At 45.6% G+C, this 25,972-nt stretch overlaps 2 protein-coding genes across 4 annotated transcripts in view; one reads left to right on the top strand and one right to left on the bottom strand.

Moving 5' to 3' along the window:
• Positions 1-565: 565 nt before the first annotated feature.
• Positions 566-2,134, bottom strand: LOC148501585 (protein kinase C delta type-like). Its single transcript, XM_088450286.1, has 2 exons — positions 1,855-2,134; positions 566-1,677 (listed from the first exon to the last, which is right to left on the bottom strand). The coding sequence occupies exons 1-2, from the start codon at positions 2,132-2,134 to the stop codon at positions 566-568; spliced, it is 1,392 nt and encodes a 463-aa protein (XP_088306412.1).
• A 3,114-nt stretch (positions 2,135-5,248) lies between these two features.
• Positions 5,249-25,972, top strand: part of KLHL2 (kelch like family member 2) — a 166,532-nt gene continuing 145,808 nt past the window's right edge. The window contains exon 1 of one of the 3 annotated variants that reach the window (XM_088450296.1): positions 5,249-5,644. In XM_088450296.1, the coding sequence (XP_088306422.1) occupies positions 5,577-5,644 (68 nt within the window). In that variant the 5' untranslated portion in view covers positions 5,249-5,576. Of the gene's footprint in view, positions 5,645-8,140; positions 8,376-25,972 lie in introns of those variants that run through there. The other 2 variants (XM_088450299.1, XM_088450297.1) reach the window with 2 other exon arrangements.

Raw genomic sequence — 25,972 nt, 5'->3', positions numbered from 1 at the left:
CAGGGCTGGCGGCAGACAGTGCATGACCAGGGACTTAACCGAGTTGAAGCAGGCGGCAGACAGTGCATCTCCTGGGATGTAGCCGAGGTCAAAGCAGGCAGCAGACAGTGCATCACCAGGGACGTAGCCGAGGTTGGGGCAGGCGGCAGACAGTGCAACACCAGGGACGTGGTCATGCAGACGGCAGAAGTGCATCTCCTGGGACCTAGCTGAGGTCAGGGCAGTTGAAAGACCGTGCAGCTTCAGGGACATAGCAGAGGTCAGGGCAGGCGGCAGACAGTGCATCTCCTGAGACTTAGCCGAGGTCGGGAGTGCATCTCCAGAGTTGCAGCCGAAGTCAGGGCAGGCGGCAGACAGTGCATCTCCAGAGGCATAGCTGAGGTCGGGGCAGGCGGCAGACAGTGCATCTCCAGGGACTTAGCCGAGGTCGGGGCAGGCGGCAGACAGTGCATCACCAGGGATGTAGCCGAGGTCAGGGCAGGCGGAAGACAGTGCACCTTCAGGAACTTAGCCGAAGTCGGGGTAGGCAGCAAACACAAGAAGTTTTTTGCACTACTACTTTTTGTTAGTCCAGATCTTCGTCTGATGGCATAGTGTCTGATTCCATTGGCACAATATGATAAGTTTCACCCCATTTAGGGCACACAAATTGAATGTTATCAAAAAGCCTCTGGTTCATGGTAGTAATTGGTTTTTTGAACACTTCACTATAGGACAAAGGAATTTGCTGATTTTCATTTAGATCCATTGAGTCCTTTTGCAGTGTAACTGGGGATGCGGTTTTTCCAGTCTCTGTCGCTTCCCAGTTAATTAAAGAGAAGAAGGAGTGTTCTCGCACATTGCCATTTACTCCGAGCCGGAGGGACTGTTCCTTACACAGAAGTTTTGTTATAATGTCCTTTGTTACAGGATCAGTAAGTCCTGAATACGTTGGTTCTTGAGTAAGGATCATTGTGTTTACCACTGAAGCTGACTCACCATTAAAAGGGTACTTTCGTAGGGTGAGTAGATATAAAATAACACCAAATGCGAACCAATCCACACCAGCACTGTATGGCTGGGAAGTTATGATTTCTGGAGCATTATAGCCATAGGTCCCACCAAGTACTTTGGAATTGGTTTCTCCATATGCATTCAATAGGGCCAGACCAAAGTCTGTGATCTTAACATGACCCTCTGTGGTTAGCAAAATGTTCTCCAATTTGAGGTCTCGGTGAATAATTCCTCTTGAATGCATGAACTGCAATCCACAAACCAGCTCAGCAGCTATAAATTTTATTGTGGTTGGGTCCACTGGTGAGGTCTTCACAAAATCAAACAGATCCCCTCCGCCAGCCAGTTCCATTACACAGTATAGATAGCTCTCTGTGTGGAAGGCTGCATAACCATGGATCATAAAAATGCTCTCATGTGACATTTCAAGTACCCGACACTCAACCAAACTGTTCTCATGTTCTATTCTTGCTTTCTTCTTTAAGATTTTGATTAATGCTCTCTTTTTTAAGATTTTCACTGCCACTCTTTCCCTACGAGTAGCATCTGTTGCCAGCATCACTTTGCCATAACCTCCCTTTCCAAGTAGTGAGTGGAAAGTAAATTGTTCCACTGTTAAAGGGACAGTGTCTGTGATTTGGAGGCAGGTGGGCAAGGTGCAGCTCTCTTCTGCAGTTTGCTGAACTGGTGGGATGCTTGGTTGGTGCCTGTTAATTGCTGTTGTGAATTGATTTTTCTTATTTTTCACGAATCCAGCAAACCTGTCCCAGCATCTCTGTATAGCTGCTTTGCCTGACTTATTTTTGGTGATCTCTTTTTTTGAAAGGTTTGTCTGGCCTGCCCAATGACTGCATCCCTCACCTGGATCAAAGTTTCTCCTGTGTCTCGCTAGCCAAAATCTGGTACATCTGATGCATGCTCTTATGAACCGATCTCTTTTCTTTTTTAGAAATCCAGCAAACCTGTCCCAGCCCCTCAGTACACCTGCTACAAATGTGTTGTTTATTCTCACCTCTCTATTGGCTGGTTTTTCCTGTCCTGCCTTCTTTCCTCTGCGTCTCTCAGCTTTTTTGGTCTGCTGTCCTTGGTTTTTCCGTCTCCCTGCTTTGTCTGGAGGTTTTTTTCTCTTAATAGTTCCCATGATATGTCAGAAGACAACAATAGGGCTCTTAGAGAATAAAACAAACTTGCAATATCACAAGATGTGACTGCACAGTTTGGAGTTTCTGAAAACAGAGAATCAAGGTTTTCAGCAACTGTACAAGTAGCTGTGTGATGTCATCAGTAATTGTGATGTCACAAGCAGCTGCAGTGTGCAGTTGAGCTTACTTCTAAAGGTTACATACAATATGGCAGTTTTTGTATATGAAAGTTTCATCCTGTCCAAACTGTGAACAGTATAAGATATAGAGAAATAGTCCTTATTTCCCATATCTAGAATGTACTTAGGCCCATCTTAAGACATTCAAATGTTTCCATTATAAGAGAATACATTTTGGAGATTAGACTGTATTGCTGACAGTATTTATCTTAATTGAGAAGCATTTAAAAGAGCATTTTCTCTCAATTTTAGACAGGGCATTCCAGTCAGAAATACAACTGACTGGCCTTTGTGATGCTTCCTACTATGTATTGACGAAAAAAATACCAGTAACCTAGTAAAATGTTTCCTTCCCCTGTGCAATGTCCTGACCTACTGTCTCATCATGGCTGCAGCACAGTTCAATATTCAGACACCAAGGGGCATATCCAATTGGGTGCGAGGTTTAGCAAGGTAAAAAACCTTGTGCCCGATTTTGGATTACCACCGTTATGCGCGCTCCCGATACCCTCGGTATCCAATCTAAAAAAGTGGTTACGGGGTTTTCAGAGCTGAAACCACCGCGGCGCGTGAAAAAAAAATACTTACATGTTCGGGAGTCCGCGGCTCCCGGTGGCCTCCTCTCCATCTTGTCACTGGGGAGGGGGCTGCTGGGAGTCCCTGGGGTGGTAGGCTCTGGGATGCTGGGAGACGCATTGGGATACATGGAGGGGCTCTCACACATACTCACTCATAAACACTGCCATACTCACCCTGCTGCAGAAGACCCAGCTCCCGACACTGGAGGTAGAAGACAGAGCTGCGGAAGGTGAGTAATCAAGGACTAATTAGGCTAATTGGAAATTTCCAATTGCTTAATTATTCCTCAGGGGGGGGTGCTACCGGGGTCCCAGAGCAAGTCCTGATTTTTCCTAAAATCAACGATTGTAGGAAAAATTAGGCTTGCTCTGGTGGTGTGATGAAAAAAACCTCCCGATGCTCAAAAACCCCACACCTAATTGAATAGCAAAAATCCCGCACCTGCTGGAAAAACCCTGCAGGTGCGGGATTTTTGCTATTCTTGCACCTAACTGAATATGGCCAGAACTGTCACCCCAAGTGCTGCCAAACATCACTGGCAGATGATGTGGCTCCCCTATTTGAATAGTGAGGGAAGGAAATGTGTTACTACAGAAGTGAGGCAGGAAAATGTGTAAAGCTGGGTACATACCTGAAAGATATATCTGAAGATGATGGTTGTTCATACTTCATACACACTGAACAACCATCACTGCCATCTGGTTGGGGGGTTCTGATCCCAATTTGTATGATATTGCACAGCTGCAGTTGTGGCTATGCAATACTATACAAGTAAAATATAAATGCAGCAGGAGAAATCTGTAGGACACCTACATGCATCTGTGATCCAGCATGTCTTACACATAGTGGGAAAGGCTGTGGGCTTCCCAGCAGCTCCCGGAGTTCTGGTCAAGCCCCCAGCGTGACAAGGACGGGGACATGTGGTCACTCTCCCCAAACGGCACACATAAGGGGGTGTTGCCTCACGGGCAAAATGACACACTCCCTTTCACACACGACACCAGTTGGTAGAGGCTGCACCGGGTATCACCACCCACTGTGACACCTCTGCCTGCACACAGCTCTTCTCCCTGACCATCACACAGCTCTCCTCACTGACTCTTATACACAGCTCTTCTCCCTGACTCTCATACACAGCTCTTCTCTCTCTTATACACATCTATCTCTTCTTACTTAGGTTGGGATGTACTAAGGTTGCGGTGACCATTCTGCCAGTCACCACAACCTTACTAATCGCATATGTACTAACATATGCGATTAGTAGCGCAAAGGACTAAGCAGCCGACGCCGGGTGACGGGATCTCCTTCCGACCCCACCCCCTCCGAGCCAAGGGAGCTTCCTGCTGGTCACTTGTGCAGAAATTCCCGGGCTCCTCCTCCTCCCTGCACCCGGAAGAAGATTAGGAGGAGGAGCCGGAGGACCCATGGAGAGCAGGTGAGTGGGTGCCAGTGCTGGGGGGCGGCAAGGCAGCTGTGAAGCCTTGGGAGCGTGGTGCGGCAAGAAGCCCATAGGCTTCTATAGGGTAACGCCAGATTTTTCTGGTTTTACCCTCTGCACCGATAAAAGTGCGGCCGGGGCTTAATACATGTGGAAATGCGGTAATAACCCCCAAAACAGGGTTTTAACCGTATTTTTCCTTTAGTACATCCCGACCTTACCCTCATACACAGCTCTACATCCTAACCTTCACACACACAGCTCTACTACCTGACATGCGCGCACAGTTCTCCCCCTTGCATCTGCTCTTTCCTATATTAGTTCTCAGTTTGTGTGGTCCTCGGTCCCTTCTTGTTCCCTTCTGCCATCCATGGTGCGTGGTGTCCCACCTGCTCTTCTATTAGGTGCTGCACTGATGTCGTCAATGGTCTCTGATTCCAGCTCCCGGTAGCAAGGGCTGTAGGGAGTCTTAGCAAAAAATGAATTTAAAACATGGCGGCAACTGGCAGCAAATGGGCCCCCTGGTTCCCACTGGACCCAGTCTGTACTGCCTTGTCGGTAATCTTCTCCTCTGGTGTAGTGTGCCCACATAACCACAAGCGTGCATTTGAATGGCACAAGCGACCTAGACAGCAAGGAATAGAAAATGTTCCTTTGTCCCTGCCTCCAGTGAAATCCAGGAGGCTCACTACTTGAGTCCAGTAGCTGTTGCTAGGCGGCAATCATATTCTCTAGAACACATTAAGCTTGCCAGTCACAGACTCCTGCATACCATAGCTTCCTGAGTATAGAATCATTTCTCCCTGTCCTAGAGGTAATTGCAGCGATTACCCCGAGGTTTGGCCATGTACAATGAATGACTGCTGTGACTTATCTACTGTCTCATGTGAGCCGGGGACAGACATTGAGGTCTTCCACAAGCAGAGGGAGCCACTGCTTTCCGATAGCACCGTCCTAATTGGCTCAGCACGGAATGCCAGATCAGGATGTGGATACGGAGCAGCGTACTAGAGTGTAGTACCCGCTGCCCATAGACACAGCTTCGGAGCGGCTCTTCACACAGCTCGCTGACCTCCGCTTCCATAGCTGGAGCACAGGCAAGAGGACGGGGACCAGAGGGGGATCCAGCCGCGCTGTGTGTCTGCCCCTGGAGAGGAGCTGAGGACAGCCCGGGGATGGAATGATCGGGGAGCAAGGAGAGCTGAACGCTGCTGTTGCGGGGACTCCGCTCCGCCGGCCCGTGGCATGGTGCTGACATCTGCCCGCAGCGCTACCGCGGCTAGCAGCATGGAGACGCCGCCTGTCCCTGCAGTGTAAGGACCAGTCTGCTCCCGCACCAGCAGCTGCTGCTGTACATATGCACAGGGAGGCTCTGTTACTACAGTATAGCGGGGCATGCACATGTCAGTGCAGTACTGCACATACACACTGGGAGACGTATGTGTGTGTGGTGCTATATGGGCACAAATGTCAGTGCACATACGTACATGGCAGTGATCTCTGTATGTTACATATCAGTGCTAGGCTGCTAGCATGTGCCCTGTGCCTGTCTGACAGCTATCCTCATTATTCACTCGTCACAATATTTATTGCCCACGAATGAACTTACAGTGGTCACTGGTCTGGGGCAGGGTGCATGTGACAGGACTGTAGTATGGGGAACTCCAGGTTATATTGTTCATTGGAAGTGAATAGATTTGTTTTCCTGCAGGCATTAACCTACACCAACCATCTAATATAGGCAGTAACCTGGCATAGAGACTGCTGGAGAGTACAGGAAGTACAGTAGATAGAGCCATTATTTTAGTCAAAAACTTGTATATACTAATGTTTTGCTTTCTGTTGAAGTTGCATTGCAGAATGACGAATAACTTGTCTACATCATTCAGATTTCTTATTTGCTTGTATACAATATATGGCTGCTAGGTATAATGCTTGGCACTTAAAACCAGCACACAACAATGCAGGTTTAACTGTACCATTTCTGTTGGGTATCATAAAGCTGGGTACCCACCTAAAAAAGATTTCTCTCTCCAATCCGTCTGGTTGGAATAAAAATCTGGTAATGTATGAGAGTAAATGACAGTCGACCATTTGCTCCCAAACACTGAAAAATAAACAATGGTCATTCAAATTGTTTAAATCATTTTGTTTTATCCAATTTATCCAAACAATTGTTTTTGTTTATTTTCCAGCGCTTGGGAGCAAATGATTGTCATTTGCTCGCATACATTACCAGATTTTCGTTCCAACCAAACAGATTGGACAGAGCTTTCCTGTTATGCGGGGAAGAAGGACATGAATCACTTTTCCTCATTAGAAAAACATGTTTTCTGTAGCATATGGATGATAACACTTTTTGAAACATGCAGAATTACTTAATAAGTAATTGTTGACCGGCAACTTGTTCTTCTAAGTGCACACAATAATACATCCTGAGCACTAAAACTGCTTTTGTTTTGGTGGTGGGAGGCAGAGTCGCTTGTGAACAATGTTTTGTCTTCCTAAAGTAATTTTTACTTTATTTATAAATTAGGTATATGTATCCTACTTTGAATGGGCAGCACTTTCCTCTCAAGTGCTCTGTAGTCTTCTGCATCTTTATCTTGCAGCCATGAGGAAGACCCATACAAACTGACTCTGTGACAGATATCAGAAGTTTAGTTCCTCAGCTTTAGCTATAATTTAATCTGTAGGGCCGCACAGTGTAGTGTTAATAATTTCATATTATTATATGCAGCAGGAATAATTGGCTCTCTTTTATCGCATGGCAAGTTATGTCTTTCTAATATTGTGTGTGTATATACACCGATCAGACATAACATTACAACTACCAATTGGTGCATAGCATTGATTCTCTAACTACAATGGCACTTAATAAAAGGGTGGGACATATTAGGAAATGAGTGAACACTCAGTTCTTGAAGTTGATCTGTTGGAAGTAGGAAAAATGGGAAAGTGTAAGGTTCTGAGTGGCTTTTACAAGTGCCAAATAGTGATGACTGGGTCAGAGCATCGCCAAACAGCAGGTCTTCAGGGGTGTTCCCAGTATGCAATGGTTAGTACCTACCAAGGAAGGACAACCGGAAAACCGGCGACAATGGGCACCCTTCCTTGATGTGGATAGTACCTACCAAAAGTGGTCCAAGGAAAGACAACCGGTAAACCGGCTACATGGTCATGGATGCGCATCATTAATGTGTGTGGGGAATGAAGGCTAGCCCGCCTGTTCCTATCCCACAGAAGAGCTACTGTAGCACGAATTGCTGAAAAAGTTAATGCTGGCTATGATAGAAAGATGTCAAAAGGCATAGTGCATCACAGCTTGCTGTATATGGGGCTGCATAGCCGCTGACTGGTCAGTGTGCCCATGCTCCTCTCTGTCCACCGCCGAAAGCATCTACAATGGACACATTTGCGTCAGAACTGGAGCAATGGAAGAAGGTGGCCTGGCCTGATAAATTTATGTTTTTGTTTTTTTTACATCTTATGGACAGCCAGGTGCATGTGCAACTTTTACCTGGGGAAGAGATGGCACCAGGATGGACTATAGGAAGAAGGCAAGTCGGCGAGGGCAGTGTGATGCCCTGGGCAATGTTCTGCTTGGAAACCATGGGTCCTGGCATTCATGTGTATGTTACTTTGACACATGCCACCTACCTAAACATTGTTGCAGACCATGTACTTTCCTTCATAGCAACAGTATTCCCTGATAGCAGTGGCTTCTTTCAGCAGGATAACGCATTCTGCCACATGGCAAAAATTGTTCAGGAATGGTTTTAGGAACATGACAGAGTTCAAGGTATTGACTTGGCCTCCAAATACCCCAGATCCCAATCCGATTAAGCATCTGTGGGATATGCTGGTAAAACAAGTCCGAGCCACGGATGCTCCACCTCACAACTTACAGGACTTAAAGGTGCCAATGTCTGCTGCTAATGTCTTGGTGCCAGATACTACACGGCACCTTCAGAGATCTGTGGAGTCCAAGTTTCGGCGGTCAGTTCTGTTTTGACAGCACAAGGGAAACCAACGCAATATTAAGTAGGTGGTTTTAATGTTCTGGCTGATCTGTGTGTGTGAGTGTAAAATATATATATATAATATTATATATATAATATGTTTACTAAGAACTTATGCTTTATATTACAGAATTACTCATCTTGCGTTTACTATTGGTTAGATTTATTCCAAAAGAATGTCTTTAACAGCACATTTATTTTATGATTCTTTCCCTCGGGAACCAGTTCCCTTGTGTATAATTTTGCTGATGTCACTGGGAAGCCAGCTTCATACCTGGAAGTTCATCTACTTTTTAGAATTGTGGGTAACCTGAAAATACTCATGGTGTATCTATATTTTCTGAAATACCACTCTGCTTATTGTCATTTATGACTTCAGTTTATTCTGAGACTGCCTTCATTATGTGTCACTATTGTGTGTTTGAATATATTATGTTGACGTGCATCTAGAAATCAGCTGACTTCTAGACACATATACTTTTGTACAGCGGGCAATGAGTCCCACTTGTTATGCACAGTGAAAGGCCCAGTTTCAAAAAGCAATCACTAACCTGCTTCAATGTCTGTTAAAAAAAAAAAACTCTCTCTATATATGGAATCAATCAAATTAACTCGCTGGCTCATCAATGCCCACCCCAAACCCTTGGACATAGAAACATGAAAATCTGGGAGCATATTCCTTTCATCGCGTAGGTGCCCACTAAGAAGGCATTTTTCTAAATTCAACTCCTAAGGGGATGGCAAGGGCTAAAATGTTTTCTCCCCCTGTGCAATGTCCTGCCTGACTGTCTCATTGTGGCTGTAGCACAGGTCATATTCAAACACCAACTGTCATCCCAAGTGCTGCCAAACATCACTGGCAGTTGGTGTGGCTCCCCTATTTGAATAGTGAGGGTAGGGAATGTGTTACTGCACAGGTGAGGAAGGGGAATGGCAAATATGTTACTATGGAGTGAAAGAAGGGAATGTGGGCCTGATTCAGAGCCGGACGCTCTTTGAGAGCGCTCGCTCTGAATCAGTGCCCTCCCTCTGAATTTTAGAGCGGCCTCCTGGCCGCTCGCATAGCTGTGGGTGACCACCCACAGCTATAGCGTGCGGCCAAAAAGATGGTCGCGATGGTCAAGACCATCGCGACAATCGTGCTTGCGACGAGACCCTTGTGGTAGGATCTCGTTGCCGCAAGCCCTGGAGTGCTTTTGGCTCTATCAGAGCCAAAAGCACTCCCACTGACATCACTTGTGATGTCAGTGGGGCTGGCCCCAGACGGTAGGCGTTCCCATGGGAACGCCTCCGTCTGGCCAGCTACGCCCCCGGCACGCCCACCAAAGGGGGCGTGCTGTCACTCACCATCGACAGCATGCCCCCTTTGTAGCGAGACCCTTAGCGCCGGCTTGCCCGTCGCTATGCGGGTCTCCCGCATGCGCACGACGGAGCCGGGTTCCTCATGCGCACTTGGCCAACATCGACAGGCTTGCGAGTGCCCAGCGCTCGCGAGCGGGTCTGAATCAGGCCCTGTGTTACAACACGGGAGAGGAATATGTTACAGGGGTGAGCGGGGGGTAATGTGTTACTCCAGATGGGAGAGAGGGGAATAAGTTACTACAGGTGTGAGTGAGGGTAATGTGTTACTACAGGTGTGTGGGAGGGATTGTATTTCTATATAGGTGAGGGAGGGGAATGTCGAAAGTGTTACAATATGGGTGGAGGGATAGGTGTTAGTACAGAAGTGATGGAGTGGAATGCGTTAGTATACAGTTGAGGGAGGGTAATGTCTTACTATAGCAGTAATGCATTACTATAGAGGTGAAGCATTCATGTGTTATTTGAGTAGTGAGATGGAAATGGAAACAGTAAATATCTAAGGTCTACCTGGGTGATACTAGGTACATCAGCTAGTTAATAATGGGATGCAGTTAATATCCCAGTGATCGGAATGACGGCTGACGGAAACCCGATCACCAAGAAAAGAAAAGACCGGCAATGGAATCTCAACTGCACTGCGGATGCCGACGCCAGAATTCCGGCAGCCGGCATTCCAATCTCTGGACACAGAGGAGAGATAAATAGTAGCCGCGGGGGGTGGGGGTTAGGTTTAGGCACTGCTGGGAGGACTTAGGGTTAGGCACCCCCCCGTGAGGGTTAGGCTTCGGGGAGAGGGGTTTGGCACCACCGGGGGGAGGTTAGGGTTAGGCACCCCCTCGGGTGGGTTAGGTTTAAGGTGCCGGGAGGGGGGGGATAGGGTTAGGCTTAGGCACCCCCAGGAGTGTTAGGGGGATGGATAGGGTTAGAATACTTACCTTCTCCTGTTGGGATCTCTCCCTATCGGGAATACGCTGTTGGTATTTCACCCGATGGCTATTTTGCCGCCGGGATATCATACCCAATCCGTACACACACATACCATATATATAAATATATATTATTACAGTCAGGTGCATAAATATTGAGACATTGACAGAATTTTCATATTTTGGCCTCTATTCACCACCACAATGGCTTTGAAATGAAACAAACAAGATGTGCTTTAACTGCAGACTTTCAGATTTAATTTGAGGGTAATTACTTCCAAATCAGGTGAACGGTGTAGGAATTACAACGGTTTCTATATGTGCCTCCCACTTTTTAAGGGGCCAAAAGTAATGGGACAAACTAAACAATCCTAAATCTAACTTTCACTTTTTAATACTTTGTTGCAAATCCTTTGCAGGCAATTACAGCCTGAAGTCTGGAACGCATAGACATCACCAGACGCTGGGTTTCATCCCTGGTGATGCTCTGCCAGGCCTCTACTGCAAATGTCTTCAGTTCCTGCTTGTTCTTGGGGCATTTTCCCTTCAGTTTTGTCTTCATCAAGTGAATTGCATGCTCAATCGGATTCAGGTCAGGGGATTGACTTGGCCATTGCATAACATTCCACTTTTTAGCCTTAAAAAACTCTTTGGTTGCTTTTGCAGTATGCTTCGAGTCATTGTCCATCTGCACTGTGAAGCACCGTCCAATGAGTTCTGAAGCATTTGACTGAATATGAGCATATAATATTGCCCGAAACACTTCAGAATTCATTCTGCTGCTTTTGTCAGCAGTCACATCATCAATAAATACAAGGGAACCAGTTCCATTGGCAGCCATACAAGCCCATGCCATGACACTACCACCACCATGTTTCACTGATGAGGTGGTATGTTTTGGATCATGAGCAGTTCCTTTCCTTCTCCATACTCTTCTCTTCCCATCACTGTGGTACAAGTTGATCTTTGTCTCAACTGTCTATACTGTTCCAGAATGGTAATGGCTTTTTTAGATGTTGTTTAGCAAACTCTAATCTGGTCTTCCTGTTTTTGAGGCTCACCAATGGTTTACATCTTGTGGTGAACCCTCTATATTCACTCTTGTGAAGTCTTCTCTTGATTGTTGACTTTGACACATACTGTATACACCTACCTCCTTGAGAGTGTTCTTGAGTTGGCCAACTGTTGTGAAGGGGAAATAATTCTTCTGTCATCCCCCACAGTTGTTTTCCGTGGTCTTCCGGGTCTTTTGGTGTTGCTGAGCTCTCCGGTGCGTTCTTTCTTTTTAAGAATGTTCCAAACAGTTGATTTGGCCACACCTAATGTTTTTGCTATCTCTCTGATGGGTTTGTTTTGATTTTGCAGCCTAATGATGGCTTGCTTCACTGATAGTGACAGCTCTTTGGATCTCATATTGAGAGTCGACAGCAACTGATTCCAAAAGCAAATGTCACACCTAGAATCAACTCCAGACCTTTTACCTGCTTAATTGATAATGAAATAACGAGGGAATAGCCCACAACTGTCCATGAAATAGCTTTTGAGTTGATAGTCCCATTACTTTTGGCCCCTTAAAAAGTGGGAGGCACATATAGAAACCGTTGTAATTCCTACACCGTTCACCTGATTTGGATGCAATTACCCTCAAATTAAATCTGAAAGTCTGCAGTTAAACAAGATGTGCTTTGTTTCATTTCAAAACCATTGTGGTGGTGAATAGAGGCCAAAATATGAAAATTCTGTCAATGTCCCAATATTTATTTGTGTGTGTGTATGTATGTATGTATGTATGTATATATATATATATATATATATATATATGTGAAAATGCTTTTGAATGGGTGTAGAGACTAAGTCCCCTGCATGGGGCGATATCTTGTCACTGAACAATATCAACCTATATAAAAGATTAATGGTATTTTATGGACATTTTTGCCAGTCTCTTTTTAAACACTTCTAAATTCTGTTTAGTTTTGAAGTGACAGTACTTGGTGCTGCAAGAAGTAATGCTTGCTAGACCAAGGCTCTCCAACTGGCAGTACTGAGCCACGTCTAGCTGTCCGTGTTCTTTATTGTAGCTCTCATGTTAATCAGAGAAATTACACTTTCCCTTATTAGATTTCCAAAAAAAGTAATCTGGTGCCTTCATTTTATAAGACAGTGAAACAATGCAATTTGTAGATTCTCATTGAACCCTGTTAAGAATATAGATATATAGGTCAATCTGGAATCTGATGGATTGCGGTCCCATCTGGGATCATGGAGATCTACATGCACTTAATTTACTGCCTGCAAAAGTAGTGGTGATACTGAGAGCTGGATTACCGGAAAAATAAGGGAGGATGAAAATGAAGAAAGGGGTCTTATAAAAGTGAATCAGAGTGGCAGGAACATCAAAGGAAGTTGCGTAATGCGGTAAACAAGCGGGAACTGTACTGGTGGTGCACGTAGCAAGTCATCTGCAAGACTGGGATGCAACGGGAAGAGGTGATTGGCAATTAATACAAGATCATCAGTAGACAGGTAGGGAAAGACTATAGGGGACAGAAATAAAGGCAGATGGATTTATGGTGTGAGTAATAGACATGCATTGGAAGAGATATATATTATTACCTAAATGTGCCCTGTGCTATTGAACACAAAATCTGATGCTTGTATTGGTTATCAGTTCTGGACTAGCAAGATATTTATTATTTTCCAATTTAGATGCATACCAAGTGTGTGTTTCATTTTTACCAATTTAATCTGCTTAGAAAATTAAAGCTGCATTAGAACCAAATATTAAAAACTTTAAGATACAGATCACTTAGGATTGTAAGTTCAAATCTTGTAACCCCCTTCCCCTGCTCTTAGCATGTAATGCCCCTGTATCTAGAATTTATCACAACATTATGCCATTTATGCTGCTGTCATTTGAGAATCAGGATATTTTTATACCTGTATTTTTTTTCTGTTTATATCCAAAATAATGAAGTATTATAACGAAGGACCATGTGGGAAAATTATGAGCTCAAACCCACCTGAATATGATGAAATGGCTTCGGATCATTCAGTTATATGCTCTGCAGTGTGACCTGACTTTAAATAGTTGGCTGTGGTTGTTTGAAGATTTGCTATTGGTAAAACAACAAGTGCTGTGATGTGACAGCAGGTGATCATTGCCTGTGGAATGTCTGCAATCCCTGCCTTGTTGTCAAGTCATACAGATGGAATCATGTCCAGAAAGAAGTCTGGTGACAGAACTATTTGGGGATACACACTTGCATCAGACACTGGCTTACTCATCTGGTGTCATTGCTGCATCATGAACCAATACAACCAGACTCCTAGTCCAGATGAACTTAAGGTACCTGCTGTTGTACATGAAATTAGCAGGTCTCCTTGCTGAGCTTGTACATTTTCATTTCCTTTCAAACTCCTTTTCCTTTTCTATTCTGCAGTGTATTCTCCATTATGTAGACAAGTTACTTTCTACTCGGAATCAGGTTTCATAGTCATCTGCAGTCCTCATACTATGGGCGGAATTCAATTATCCCCGTTAAGTTAACAGCATAGTTGCCGAACGTTTGGAGGCAACCAGGTCGTCTCTGGGCGGCGAGGTGCCCTGCGGAGCTGGCTGGGCCTGGGGGTGACAGTGGGCAGGGCGCGTCGGAGGAGGTCGGGTCTGGGGGTGTGACGTCGTGATCGTGTCATCATAGCCTTGCACCCCGCTATGCATTACTGGCATTGTGAAGCGGGGGGGCGGAGCCACAATGATACAATTCTACACTGGGAAGTGGGCAGCTCCGGCCAGGTGGCCCCAGCCCTAAGGAGACTTGTCCACCTTTTTGGGAGCCTACCGGCAGTTCCGGGAGGATAGGCAAGTATGGTTAATGGGTGCTAATTAATCGCTGGCAGCTATTCAATTAGCCAGACTTACCGTGATTTCTTTTCAGGTGTTATCAGGGATTTCTGTTCAAGTCTCATAAGTGTGCAGTTAATGGCTAAAAACACCCAGTTAACGCATAAGTCCGTTAAAAGTTCACAAACTCTGAGTTAACACCTATTTACTTCACTTAACGCTATTTTTAACACTTGTTAAAAAGAGGTACGGGTGAAACAGGGAGACTAATTGAATAGCATCAGGCAAATAAAGCCGGAGGCTTTTCACACGTGCAAACTTAATGGGCTGAATATTCTCTCTCCCTCTCTCTCTCATATTATCACACAGTTAGCTACTTTTTGTGCGATCATTTCACAACTTTTGCCTATGCGTGCTCCCATTTTTTTTGCGCACACCAATTCCGAAAGCCGACATTCGTACGAAAACGGATTGTGGTGTTACTGCGAACAGTATAGCTGAAAAAGGGGAAATCTGCCTGTAATTGCAAACTGAGATGGGAAAACAATGTAGAAGTGTATTAGTCGCCCTAATAAAAGTATTTGGGTTTCTTTAATTATGTCAAATGGCTATTAAGTGCATATTTCTAAAACAGTGAAAGAAAAAAAAAAATTTCTGCACATAAAATGTTCTACTTAAATTGGGGCTGTATATATAAATGCCTATTAGTATATATTTGTGTCACTTAAAGGCACTTTTAAAAAAATCTTCAAAATACGCCTCTAATGCTGGGTACACACTTGCCGATGCTGGGAGCGGCGACCATGCTGGCGAATGCATGCCCAACGGGCGATGACGACGCGCATCATCAGCGACATAGCGGGTACACACTCATATTCTCCAGTGTGTACCTGGTTTAACACCCACCTGCAATCTTAAAAACACCTGCCCCATTCATATAACACCCCCCATATACCAGTCCCACTATTTTAAACCATATTTCCAACACTTCTTACTTTTTCATCCCGGAAATGACATGTCATTATTGGGCAAATTAAGCTAATTAAAAACTTTTTTTTTTTTTGTACAAATTCGCACTATAAGCCATTTTTCGCAGAAAAGCGGCTTATCGCGGCTAATTTAATTCCTCCCATAGTGTGAAAACTGCTGATGAGTAGACTTTTATTGCAGCCAAGATCATATTAAATTCTCTTTAAGGGGCCTAACTATCAAGGCTATTTTTCATAAAATTATGCGGAAACGGCAGTTTCTGCATTTTTTTTTTCCTGCTATGTACTAACTGCGCAATGCAAAAGGATAATCGGTGCTGAACACAGTCCCCATTATTATCAATGGGACTATGGTATGTCCCCTATGTACCAAAATCCGAAAAGCAAAGCTTTTCAGAGTTTGGAGCTGTATGTTTATAGCATCCTCAGATGGCGAAATCAGCTTTAAGCCTGGAGGTAATCATGCAGGAGAGGGACTTTACATTACCTCTACCACAGCTGTTCATTCTGGCACCCTGAACCTGTCACAGACTCACAAAACCGTGCAGTTCCTCTTTCCTGTGTGGGATGTCACTCTCTGCTCTGCTAATGCATCAAACTGCTGAGACACAGACCAAAGTGTGCTAGAAGCGCCAGAACAGAGAGCAACACCCCAGGCAGGAAAGAAGAACTGCACAGGTTGTGACAGGTGCAGGGTACTAGAATGAACACTATATTTGTGTGTGTGTGTGTAATATATAAATATATATATATCTTTCTGTGTCATTACATATTCTGCAGTTCCAAATACCGCGTTTACTAAATAGCGATGATGTATAAGTGCCCCTTTCTTGTTCTGTATGTATGTGTGTGTAAAAATGCATGTTGATACATGTTTCTTGTGATTTTGTATACATATCGGTTAAATTGGATATGTGTATTACAGATGGAGCAAAGGTATGTCTGTAATACCATTAGCTGTGTATTTTTGTATTCAAATAGTTATTGATTAATTTGAGTCAAGACCTGTCCATATGCTGACCACACACAGAAAACTCTTTGCTTTGGACATTTGCAAAATTGTACCACACTTATGAGGGGCCAAATAGGACAAAACACTGGCTTTCAAAATACTTATGCTGGGCATACACTATACAATTATCTGTCAGATATCTGTCCAATCTGGCTGGTTGGAATGAAAATCTGGTAATGTATGAGAGCAAATGACAGTTGTCTATTTGCTCACAAACACTGAAAAACACAAAAATGGTTGTTCAGACAAATTGGTTAAAACATACAAATGTAACCAATTTGAACAATAGTTTTTTGTCAGTTTTCCAGTGTTTAAAACCATATGATCGACTGTCATTTGCTCCCATACATTACCAGGTTTTCATTCCAAATAGCCAGATTGGACAGATATCTGACAGATAATTGTATAGTGTATGCCTAGCATTATGAATATATTTACTAAAGGTCGATTCTGATCGATATTGTGTTTCTTGGGCTAAATCACACCTTTGCGAGTACAGTACTAACAGACAAGTATTCGTAAAAGTATGATTTAGCTATTGGCTATAAGGTTTCTTTTTTAGTTAACAACTGAACATTTTCTATTCGGATAATATAACTGTATTCCTAGATGCAGAGATTCCAGGCAGCATGTAAAACATGGTACTGAAACTGCTGGGCAGATCATTCCTGAAAACGGTGTCTATTTTCTTATTGTGAAATCTTTGATATTGGCACTGAACGTGTAAGCAGCCAGACTTTCTAGGTTCTTCTTGTTTATCTTTGACATTTGCAATTGGTTAATATAGTTTCATCTCTGTGAGCGTTGTGACAGCACTATTTCCTCTCATTAGTAATTGGTAGAGCAGTGCTTGCGGTGTTTTGTTTTTAAATATACTTCGGGTTTTATTTACAAAGTGACCCCGGCGCTTCTGATTTATGTTTATGCCCGTTAATTATAAGGACAGTGCTTTCACTAGCGGTGTCTCTGATAAAGCCTCATATTGTGGGGCAGAACATGTCAGAGGATTATTTAGCACGCTCTTACCCTTTTCTACAAGACGTTTCATGTGAGGATTACCCCTTCTCGCTCTGGAGATCATCAGCATTGGTGCATCTTTCATCGTACTCCCGTGTGAGATGGAGGTGCTGTAGCAGTGGAGCATTACAATCCAGATGGACACCTGCGCATTCAGTAATACAGTATTGATCCCTCATTTATCAGTCAGAGACTGTGCTCATAATATAACACACTATTGCAGAGGTTCCCAAACGCCGCCATTACAATCCACGTTTTAAGGATATCCTTTCTTGAGCACAAATGACTTAATTAGTACCTTATGCGGGCCATACACGGTGCGATAAAGCAGCCGATCCAACGGATTGGTACGATTTGGCTATGGGCATGATGTTGGACAGAGCGCGCACTCATGGGGTCGTACTTTGCAGCCCCTGATCTTACTGCAGGATCAGTTGATCAGGGGATGCGATGTGTGATCCCATGCAGTGCTATGCGGGTGGGGGAGAGGGGAGCCGGCATATCAGGTGGTCGGCCACCCGATCGCACCATATGTGGGGATCGTCCGATATGTCAGACATCTGATCCCCCGTCGTGTCGTACGGTACCTTCGCACTGTGTATGGCCGCCTTAGTCAATTTGAGTTATCCATCTGGACTTAAGGGATGGATATCCTTAAAACCTGGACTGTAATGGTGGAGTTTGGGAACCTCTGCTCTATGGGCCTTGTGGTTCTTTACTTCACAAGTGATTAGTTCATTTAACTCTTTTGATGGAATGGGATTGAAATGCCGGCGGTTCAAGTCCCGACAGCAGGAGATCCCGACAGTGGCAGGTAAGTGATCTAACCAAGCCCTCACCCCCCCCCCCCCCAAACCCTCCCTTAGGGGTGCCTAACCCTCCCTTAGGGGTGCCTAACCCTAAACTCCCGGGATGGTGCCTAACCCTAACTCCACCCCCCCCCCTCCCCCCACAGCACCTAAGTTAAACCTAACCCTCCCCCACTAACTGCCCCCCGAAAAACCTAACCCTAACCCCACTAACTGCCCTAAACCTAACACCCCCCCTGCGGCTAACAGGACGGGCGCCCCGGACTTACCTTGTTCGGGTGCACGTCATCATGGATTCCGGAGTCGGGATTATGATAGGCGTCGGTATTTCGACGGCATTCTGCAGTCGGGATTGTGACCGGCAGCCGCATATAACTACATCCCCTTTTGATGCCTCTATTGGATTCCTTAGGACATTAAACGGCTTCTATATTGCAAAATAGTTTTTGCATTTTTGCAGCGTGCTATATTTCTACTTTAGGGTCCATAGTCTCCACAGGGAGACCTTGGGATATAGATCATGAAGGGAGTCATCCGGGCACCACGCAGTTACAATTTTCTCCCAGGATGCACTGGGTCTCCCTCCTATACCCTGCCCCTGGGCCAGAGACACCTCACTTTCGTTGGGTGCCCGGCAGGAGTCGGGTCACTGCTATGCGGGGTGGATGATTAACAGCCCCTGAAGAGTTTATTATTTTTAAACAAGTTTATCTTCAAGTGCAGACAGTCCAGGGGACATCCACACTGCCACTCTGTCACCCCGCTGAGACGCCGGTACTGATCCGGGGATCTCGGCGGGCCTCCAGGGTCTTCGTTAGCAGGAACCCCGGAGGATCTCTGGACTGCGGCTGGGCGCTATGGGGACCAAGGTAAGCGAGACGGGTCACCGCTGAGACGCAGTCCTTTTCCCCCAGGGCTGGGGACACCCTGGGGATGACAGCATGTGGAGCCAGGCGCTTCCACTAGGCCTCCAGCGACGACAGGCTGGAGTGATGCGGAATAGTCCAGTGTCCCGGGGGTTAAACGCTGGCCAGGGGAGGCTGCCTTCCCTGTCTAACAGCCGGTTCCTCCTCTCAGCTCAGCGCGCCTTTCCACTGTGGTCTGGCTACGCCGAGCTTCTCTTCTCGGGCCACGCCACCTCCGGCCATTTTCTTGGATGGCAATGTCGCAGTTCTCTGGCCAGCGTGTGCCCGGTCCCCCTGCATACCTCTCCCTTTTGGGTTAGTGTATGCAGCACTATTGCCTACCAGACACTGAGTCTGCGTAGCTGATTATAGTGCCATGGTGCAGGTTTATTTCTGCATGGTAGGTGACTTATGCTAGCGCTGTCTGTCTGTGTCTATTTTTTTTGCAAGCTGTCAGTGCAGTACCAAACTGTCATTTCTACCAACTGTTTCTATCTCGGGTTCCTGCCCTGCTTACAGGTGTAGTCAGGGTGTTTCTGATATCTCACATATATAAAGCTAGGTATTCCTGAGAATTGTCAAATACCGTTGTACGTCGCACTCTGCCATATCTGTGCAGTAAGCTCCTGTAGCTTGCCCGAGTGTCAGACTGGTCTAGTAATTTGCCTTCCTAACTAGGATTTTATATATGTATGTGTATGTATGTATGTATGTATGTATGTGTGTGTATATATATATATATATATCTATCTCACACACACACTTAGCGATGGCATTAATACTCAGTGCCGTATTGTATGGTGCGATATTGCTCTACAGCTACGTCTGGGAGGGACAATAATGTGCGCTCTGCTGCACCCACTGTGTTATTTTGCAGGTCAGGTGCTGCAGGTTTATGTGAGGAGGAGATGACACAGGATGGATTAGGTGGTATAACCACCAGGCCCTCCTAATGTCCCGGTCCCTGTGCAGGAACCCCTTTGGGCTTCCTTTTATCTCGGGTCCTGGCTACTATTGCGGGCTGCTTAGCGGTGCCAGCTGTTTTCCCCTCTATGGGGTTACCACAGCAGTCTGTTTTTTTCCCCTCTCAAGGATTGCCACAACAGATTACTGTTATGCTGATTCCTCCTGTCCCCCCACCAGGGGTAGATGGTGGCTACCTCTACTGCTCTACAGACTTGTTGCAAGAGGAGAAAGCCGCTAAGCCATCTAGGCGTCCTCTGGTGTCATCATAGTCCCCGCCGCTGGAATTGGAGGCTCGGTTTGGGGTTACTATTCCTGTTATCCATTTCCTGAAGTTCCTTGCATGAAATGGGACTCATCCCCTGCTGTGGACATGTAATATGGTTGATTACAAGTGCTACGTTAGCTATGCCTTCCATTTCTTCCCTGACGATTAGGAAGGTGGAGGTTTGCCGGAAGTCTATATACCTTCCCTCAAATGCTTGTAGGCCTCAGGTTTTTTTGGTTGGTGACATCAGAGATGCAGCCACACATATTGGGAAGGCTGTTCTGGATATCAGTCTCCTGACTTCCAGTGTCTCAGCTGCAGCTGTGTTGGCTCGCCGTTTCCTGTAGTGGTGTTCTTGGACGACAGAGGCTGTTTCCAAGAAAGACCTACAATGCTTCCCATACACTGGAGAAGTATTGTTTGGTACTGACATGGACAGGATTGTGGACGCGTTGTCAGCGGTTAATTCTGCATTTCTGCCTTCGGCTGCGGCTTCAGCAAAGCCTTACACCTTCTCCCTTCGATCCATATGTCCTCAAGGTTAACCCACAGGTCAGGCCTTCCCAAGGCCGTCTGCTTCCAGTTGGGCTGTCAAACCTAAGAAACAGGCCTGGAGTACAAGACGTTCTGCTTCCAAGTCAGAGGATAAACCCTCAGCCTAATGGGAAAGGCCTTCCTCTGGGAGATACCAGGGTGGAAGCCCGACTTCTTCAGTTCACCCAGTGTTGGTGTAAGACCACTGTAGACACATGGGTAAGAAAAGTAATCTCTCACTGGAAGATAAGGCCTTACAAATCCAGAGAGCCGTACAATCCTTGCTTCAAGCAGAAGTAATTGTACCTGTCCTATTGCTCCAGAGGTGAACGGGTTGTTTTCAATCTCTTTCTGGTTCAAAATCCGACCGGATCCCACCGGCCTATCCTCAATCTTAACTCCCTGAACAAGTTCATCAGGGTACGGGGTTGGGGCGCAGTGACAGGTCCACACTCATTTCAGGGACGGTGGACAGCAGAGGAGTCAGCCCTACCAATCAACATATTGGAACTTCAGGCGGTCCACAGGGCCCTGCAGCAAGCGAGACTCATACTCCACGGAAAGCCCATGCAAGTTCAGTCAGACAACGCCACGACCTTGGCTTACGTCAACCATGAAGGAGGAACTCGAAGTCAGGCGGCCAAGACAGAGGTGTCACGCGTTCTGACATGGGCGGAAGCTCTTCTCTCAGCCATATCGGCAGTGTTCATTCCAGGAGTTCTCAATTGGGAAGCGGACTTCCTCAGCCGTCATTACATACATCCCGGGGAATGGTCTCTTCACCAAGACATGCTTTAGCTCCTAGTGGACAAGTGGGCCTTCCGGACATGGACCTCATGGCCTCCCGACATAATCACAAACTGCCAGTGTATGGGTCCAGGACAAGAGATGCCAAGGCTCTCTTGGTAGTCGCTCTGTCAGTCAAGTGGGCCTTCCAGTTTGCGTACCTGTTTCCTCCAATCTCCCTTTTTCCTTGGGAACTTCGTAAGTTCAAACAAGGAGGAGGCATTGTCTTGCTGGTAGCTCCAGCATGGCCCAGACGTCACTGGTACTCAGCTCTTCAGAGTCTATCCATAGACACTCCATTGCTGTTGCCTCAACGTCTGGACCTGTTGTCTCAAGGTCCTTGCCTTTACCCGGACTTGGGTCATCTGTCTTTGACAGCATGGCGCTTGAGACATCCCTCCTAAGGTCCAAGGGTTTTTCTGTCTCTGTGGTTAACACCATGCTCAGAGCACGTAAACCAGCCTCTGCCAGGACTTACCACAGGGTGTGGAACACCTACTTTCACTGGTGTTGTCCCAGAGGATTCGACCCCCAGGTTTTTCGGATATGCAGAGTTTGGCTTTTCTGCAGGTGGGTTTGGATATTGGTTTCTGCCTTGCCTTCCTGACGGTGCATGTATCTGCTCTTTCAGTGTGGTTCCAGCGAAGGATTGCTCCTCTTCCTGATATTCACACTTTCCTACAGGGTGTCCTTCGCATTCAGCCTACCTCCGTTCCGCCTGTGGCACCTTGGATTTGGCTGTTGTCCTTAGGGCCCTCCATTTGAACCCCTGGACTCAAATGGCTTACAGCTAAGACTTTTTTTTTTAAATTTTTCTGGCTATTTCTTCCACTAGAAGAGTGTCAGACTTGGGGGCTCTCTTTTGCTGTCTCCCATTTCTTGTATTTAACCAGGACAGGGCGAAGCTTCGGACTCGCCCTGGGTTCCTTCCCTAAGGTGGGTTTCTAGTTTAGGCATTAATGGGGAAATTATTGTACCGGCCTTTAATTCTCCAGACCTATAGGCAGGTGAGGCCTCATTGGATGTGGTACGTGCCCTCAGAATTTCTGTGGACCGTACCGGTTCCCCTTCGGAAGTCAGACTCCTTGTTTGTCCTCTATGGCTTTCACAAGAAGGGATGGCCAGCCAATAAACAAACTTTGGCTAGATGGCTTTGCATGGCGATCTGAGGCTTACACGCATGAGGGCCGTCCAGTACCGCCCTTTGTTACTACTCATTCTACTCGATCTGTGGGTCTTTAGTGGGCAGCTCGACGTGGTGCCTCCGGCTGTTCAGCTTTGTAAGGCGGCCACGTGGTCTTCTCTCCAGACATTTCTGAGGTTTTATGCATTTGATACTTTTGCCTCTCGGCGGCGGATTTTCCTCTCTGCACAGGAGCATCCCCACCCTTTAAAGGGACTGCTTTGGGACATCCACAAGCTCTCCCTGTGGAGCCTATGGACCGTGAAGTAGAAAATTATAGATGGTAAGAACTTAACCTTTGTTATCTCTCTTTCTACGAAGTCCATAGGGATCCACATAGGGTGCCCACATAGGGTGCCCTTCTGCTCCACTGGAGGTTTCTGTCCTCCCTGAGCTCGCCTTAGGACACCTGCGTTACGGTTTGACAGGTGTACTGCTCCTGACACACCTGTGCTTCAGATGGGCTTCGCTCAGGTCACGGTTTTCCGTCTCCTTCTGTGTGAGAATGTAATTTTTGAGTGTTCAAGACTTTCTTCTCTCACTATTATCCTCTGACCCTATGGACTTCGTAGAAAGAGAGATGACAAAGGTCAGTTCTTACCATATCTCTCATTTTTTTAAAAGGGGTATTAATTACCTCAACTGTGATTTTCTTATGTGAATATATAAATGTTTACATGTATGACACATTCTTTAAATTGTTTAACTTTTAAACAGCGTGTCTTGACATTCTATTTCTGCCATACCAATCAATGTGTATTTTTTTATGAGCGCAATTCCCTATGTATACTTTTGTATTTGTGGGATTTCGGTTATTGGAACTAGCTTATATTTCTGTATATTTTATTCATCTATTACAGTGGTTCTCAAACTCTGCCCTGAGGACCCCACACAGGTCACATTTTCTAGGTCACCCAGCAGGTACACAGGTGTATTCATTACTCACTGACACATTTTAAAAGATCCACAGGTGGTGCTAATTATTTTACTTGTGATTCTGTGAGGAGACATGGAAAACATGCACTGTTTAGAGTCATGAGGACTGAGTTTGAGAACCTGTGATCTATTACATTGGAAAGTGTTTCCTTTGTTTTGATATGTAAAGGATAAATATATTTATGTATATATTTATCCCAAACTTAGTGCTAAGGGATTCATTTGTGTACATTTATATATTGGGCATAAACTCCTCAGGCTCTGTCTTGCAGAAAACTGCATAAATGCAATAGTGGAGAATAATATTTGACATGCATATGTCCGCTGTTTGTTTGTGCTGACAAATTCATATACATTTACAAGGCATCCACAATACAAGCAGTACAAACTTTTACAATTGGTTTCAGTAATCCATGTATTGCAATAGAGTTTCTGGCAGGTGCACTACGTGCAAGCACCCCATTGAAATGATTAGGCTATTGAAATGAATGGGAGAAGGTCTGTAAAGTATAAATAAAAAAATAAATCTTTTTAGTATTCCTCAGCCAGTCCCAGCACAGGACAATCTGGGCTGGTTCACATGAAAGCAAAGTGACAGGTAGCAACGGGTTCCCTCTCCTATAGCGGAGGTTATCCAGTGGTTTTACATTTGGTGTTATGCTTTGCACTTGTGTCACAAATGTAAGCCAGACGCTGCGTTTAGACTGCGATTGGTAGCTATGCTTAGACTGACACAAAATTCTATAAAAATAAGTAAAATTGTCACGTTTCAGTATATGAAATAAATTACAATGTGTATCCAAAGTAAGGCCAGCCTCGAGTTAGCAGGGGTGTAGCCAATGGACTATTTTGCTAGTTTTAGAACTCAGTTAATGCTTTACTTTGTATAGGTATGTTTTTTCCAATAGTGACACATCCATTAGCTGATTAACTAAAGTGTGGGTTTGTACCTGATCACATGTGTCATCGCTTAGCCATCGCACAGCACTGAGAAGTGTTTGTGATTATGGTGACATGCAATGGAAATTTTCAGCTTTATATAGTGATGCTTTTACATGTTCTATAATAGAACTGAACTTACACAAAAGCTCAGGGCTTGGTACATAGATGGGTACTTCTTGTATTTGGTAAAACAAAAGAAAGATGTTGGAATTGTGCTCTAGATAAGTGCGCACAGAGGCCCTGATTCAGAGCCGGACGCTCTGACAGAGCGCTCGCTCTGAATCAGGGCCGTCCTTCATTTTTAGAGCGGCCACCTGGCCGCTCGTATAGCTGTGGGTGACCACCCACAGCTATAGCGAGCGGCCAGGAAGATGGTCGCGATGGTCAAGACAATCGCATCCATCGGGCTTGCGACGAGACCCTTGTGGTAGGGTCTCGTTGCCACAAGCCCTGGAGTGCTTTCAGCTCTATCAGAGGCGAAGTCACTCCCACTGACATCACTTGTGATATCAGTGGGGCCGGCCCCAGACAGTAGGCGTTCCCATGGGAACGCCTACTGTCTGGGAAGGCACGCCCACCAAAGGGGGCGTGCTGTCGATGGTGCGAGACCCGGAGCGACGGTTTGCCCGTCGCTATCCGGGTCTCGCGCATGCGCACGACGGAGCCGCCTCCGTGGTGCACATGCGCACTGGGCCAACATCGACCCACTTGCGAGCGGGTCTGAATCAGGCCCAGAGCTCCCTGTACATTGCTAATATTACCTTCTCATGCAGACTTTACTAGGCTGTTTGTCATCTGGTCAGTAATAGCATTAGAAAGGCAGTGCTGTAGCAGGTTAATGTGTGACTTATGGTAATGCAGTAGAAAACATTGTAGATTGCAGTAAAGTAGTCACAATCTCCTATAATCTAAACCAGATAAGTACAAGATCCAGACTTGCTTTGATGGGCATTACATTAAAAATGCTGCTACTCTACTCATCTACCTCTCCAAACTACATCTGCCTCCCCTCTCCTACAAGCAGGGGCTGGCTGGCAACTTTCAGCCTGGGGGGCAAACACAAGCAAGTGGCCCAGCAAATGCAATTTTAACAATGGGTGTGACAATAATGTTGGGGGTTTGGTTTACGTAAAATCAGGTCAATTT

Source organism: Taudactylus pleione, unplaced genomic scaffold (assembly GCF_031769625.1).
Source record: "Taudactylus pleione unplaced genomic scaffold, aTauple2 ptg000513l, whole genome shotgun sequence".
NCBI classification, from domain to species: Eukaryota; Metazoa; Chordata; class Amphibia; order Anura; family Myobatrachidae; genus Taudactylus; species Taudactylus pleione.
This window is presented reverse-complemented; position numbering and strand designations above follow the sequence as displayed.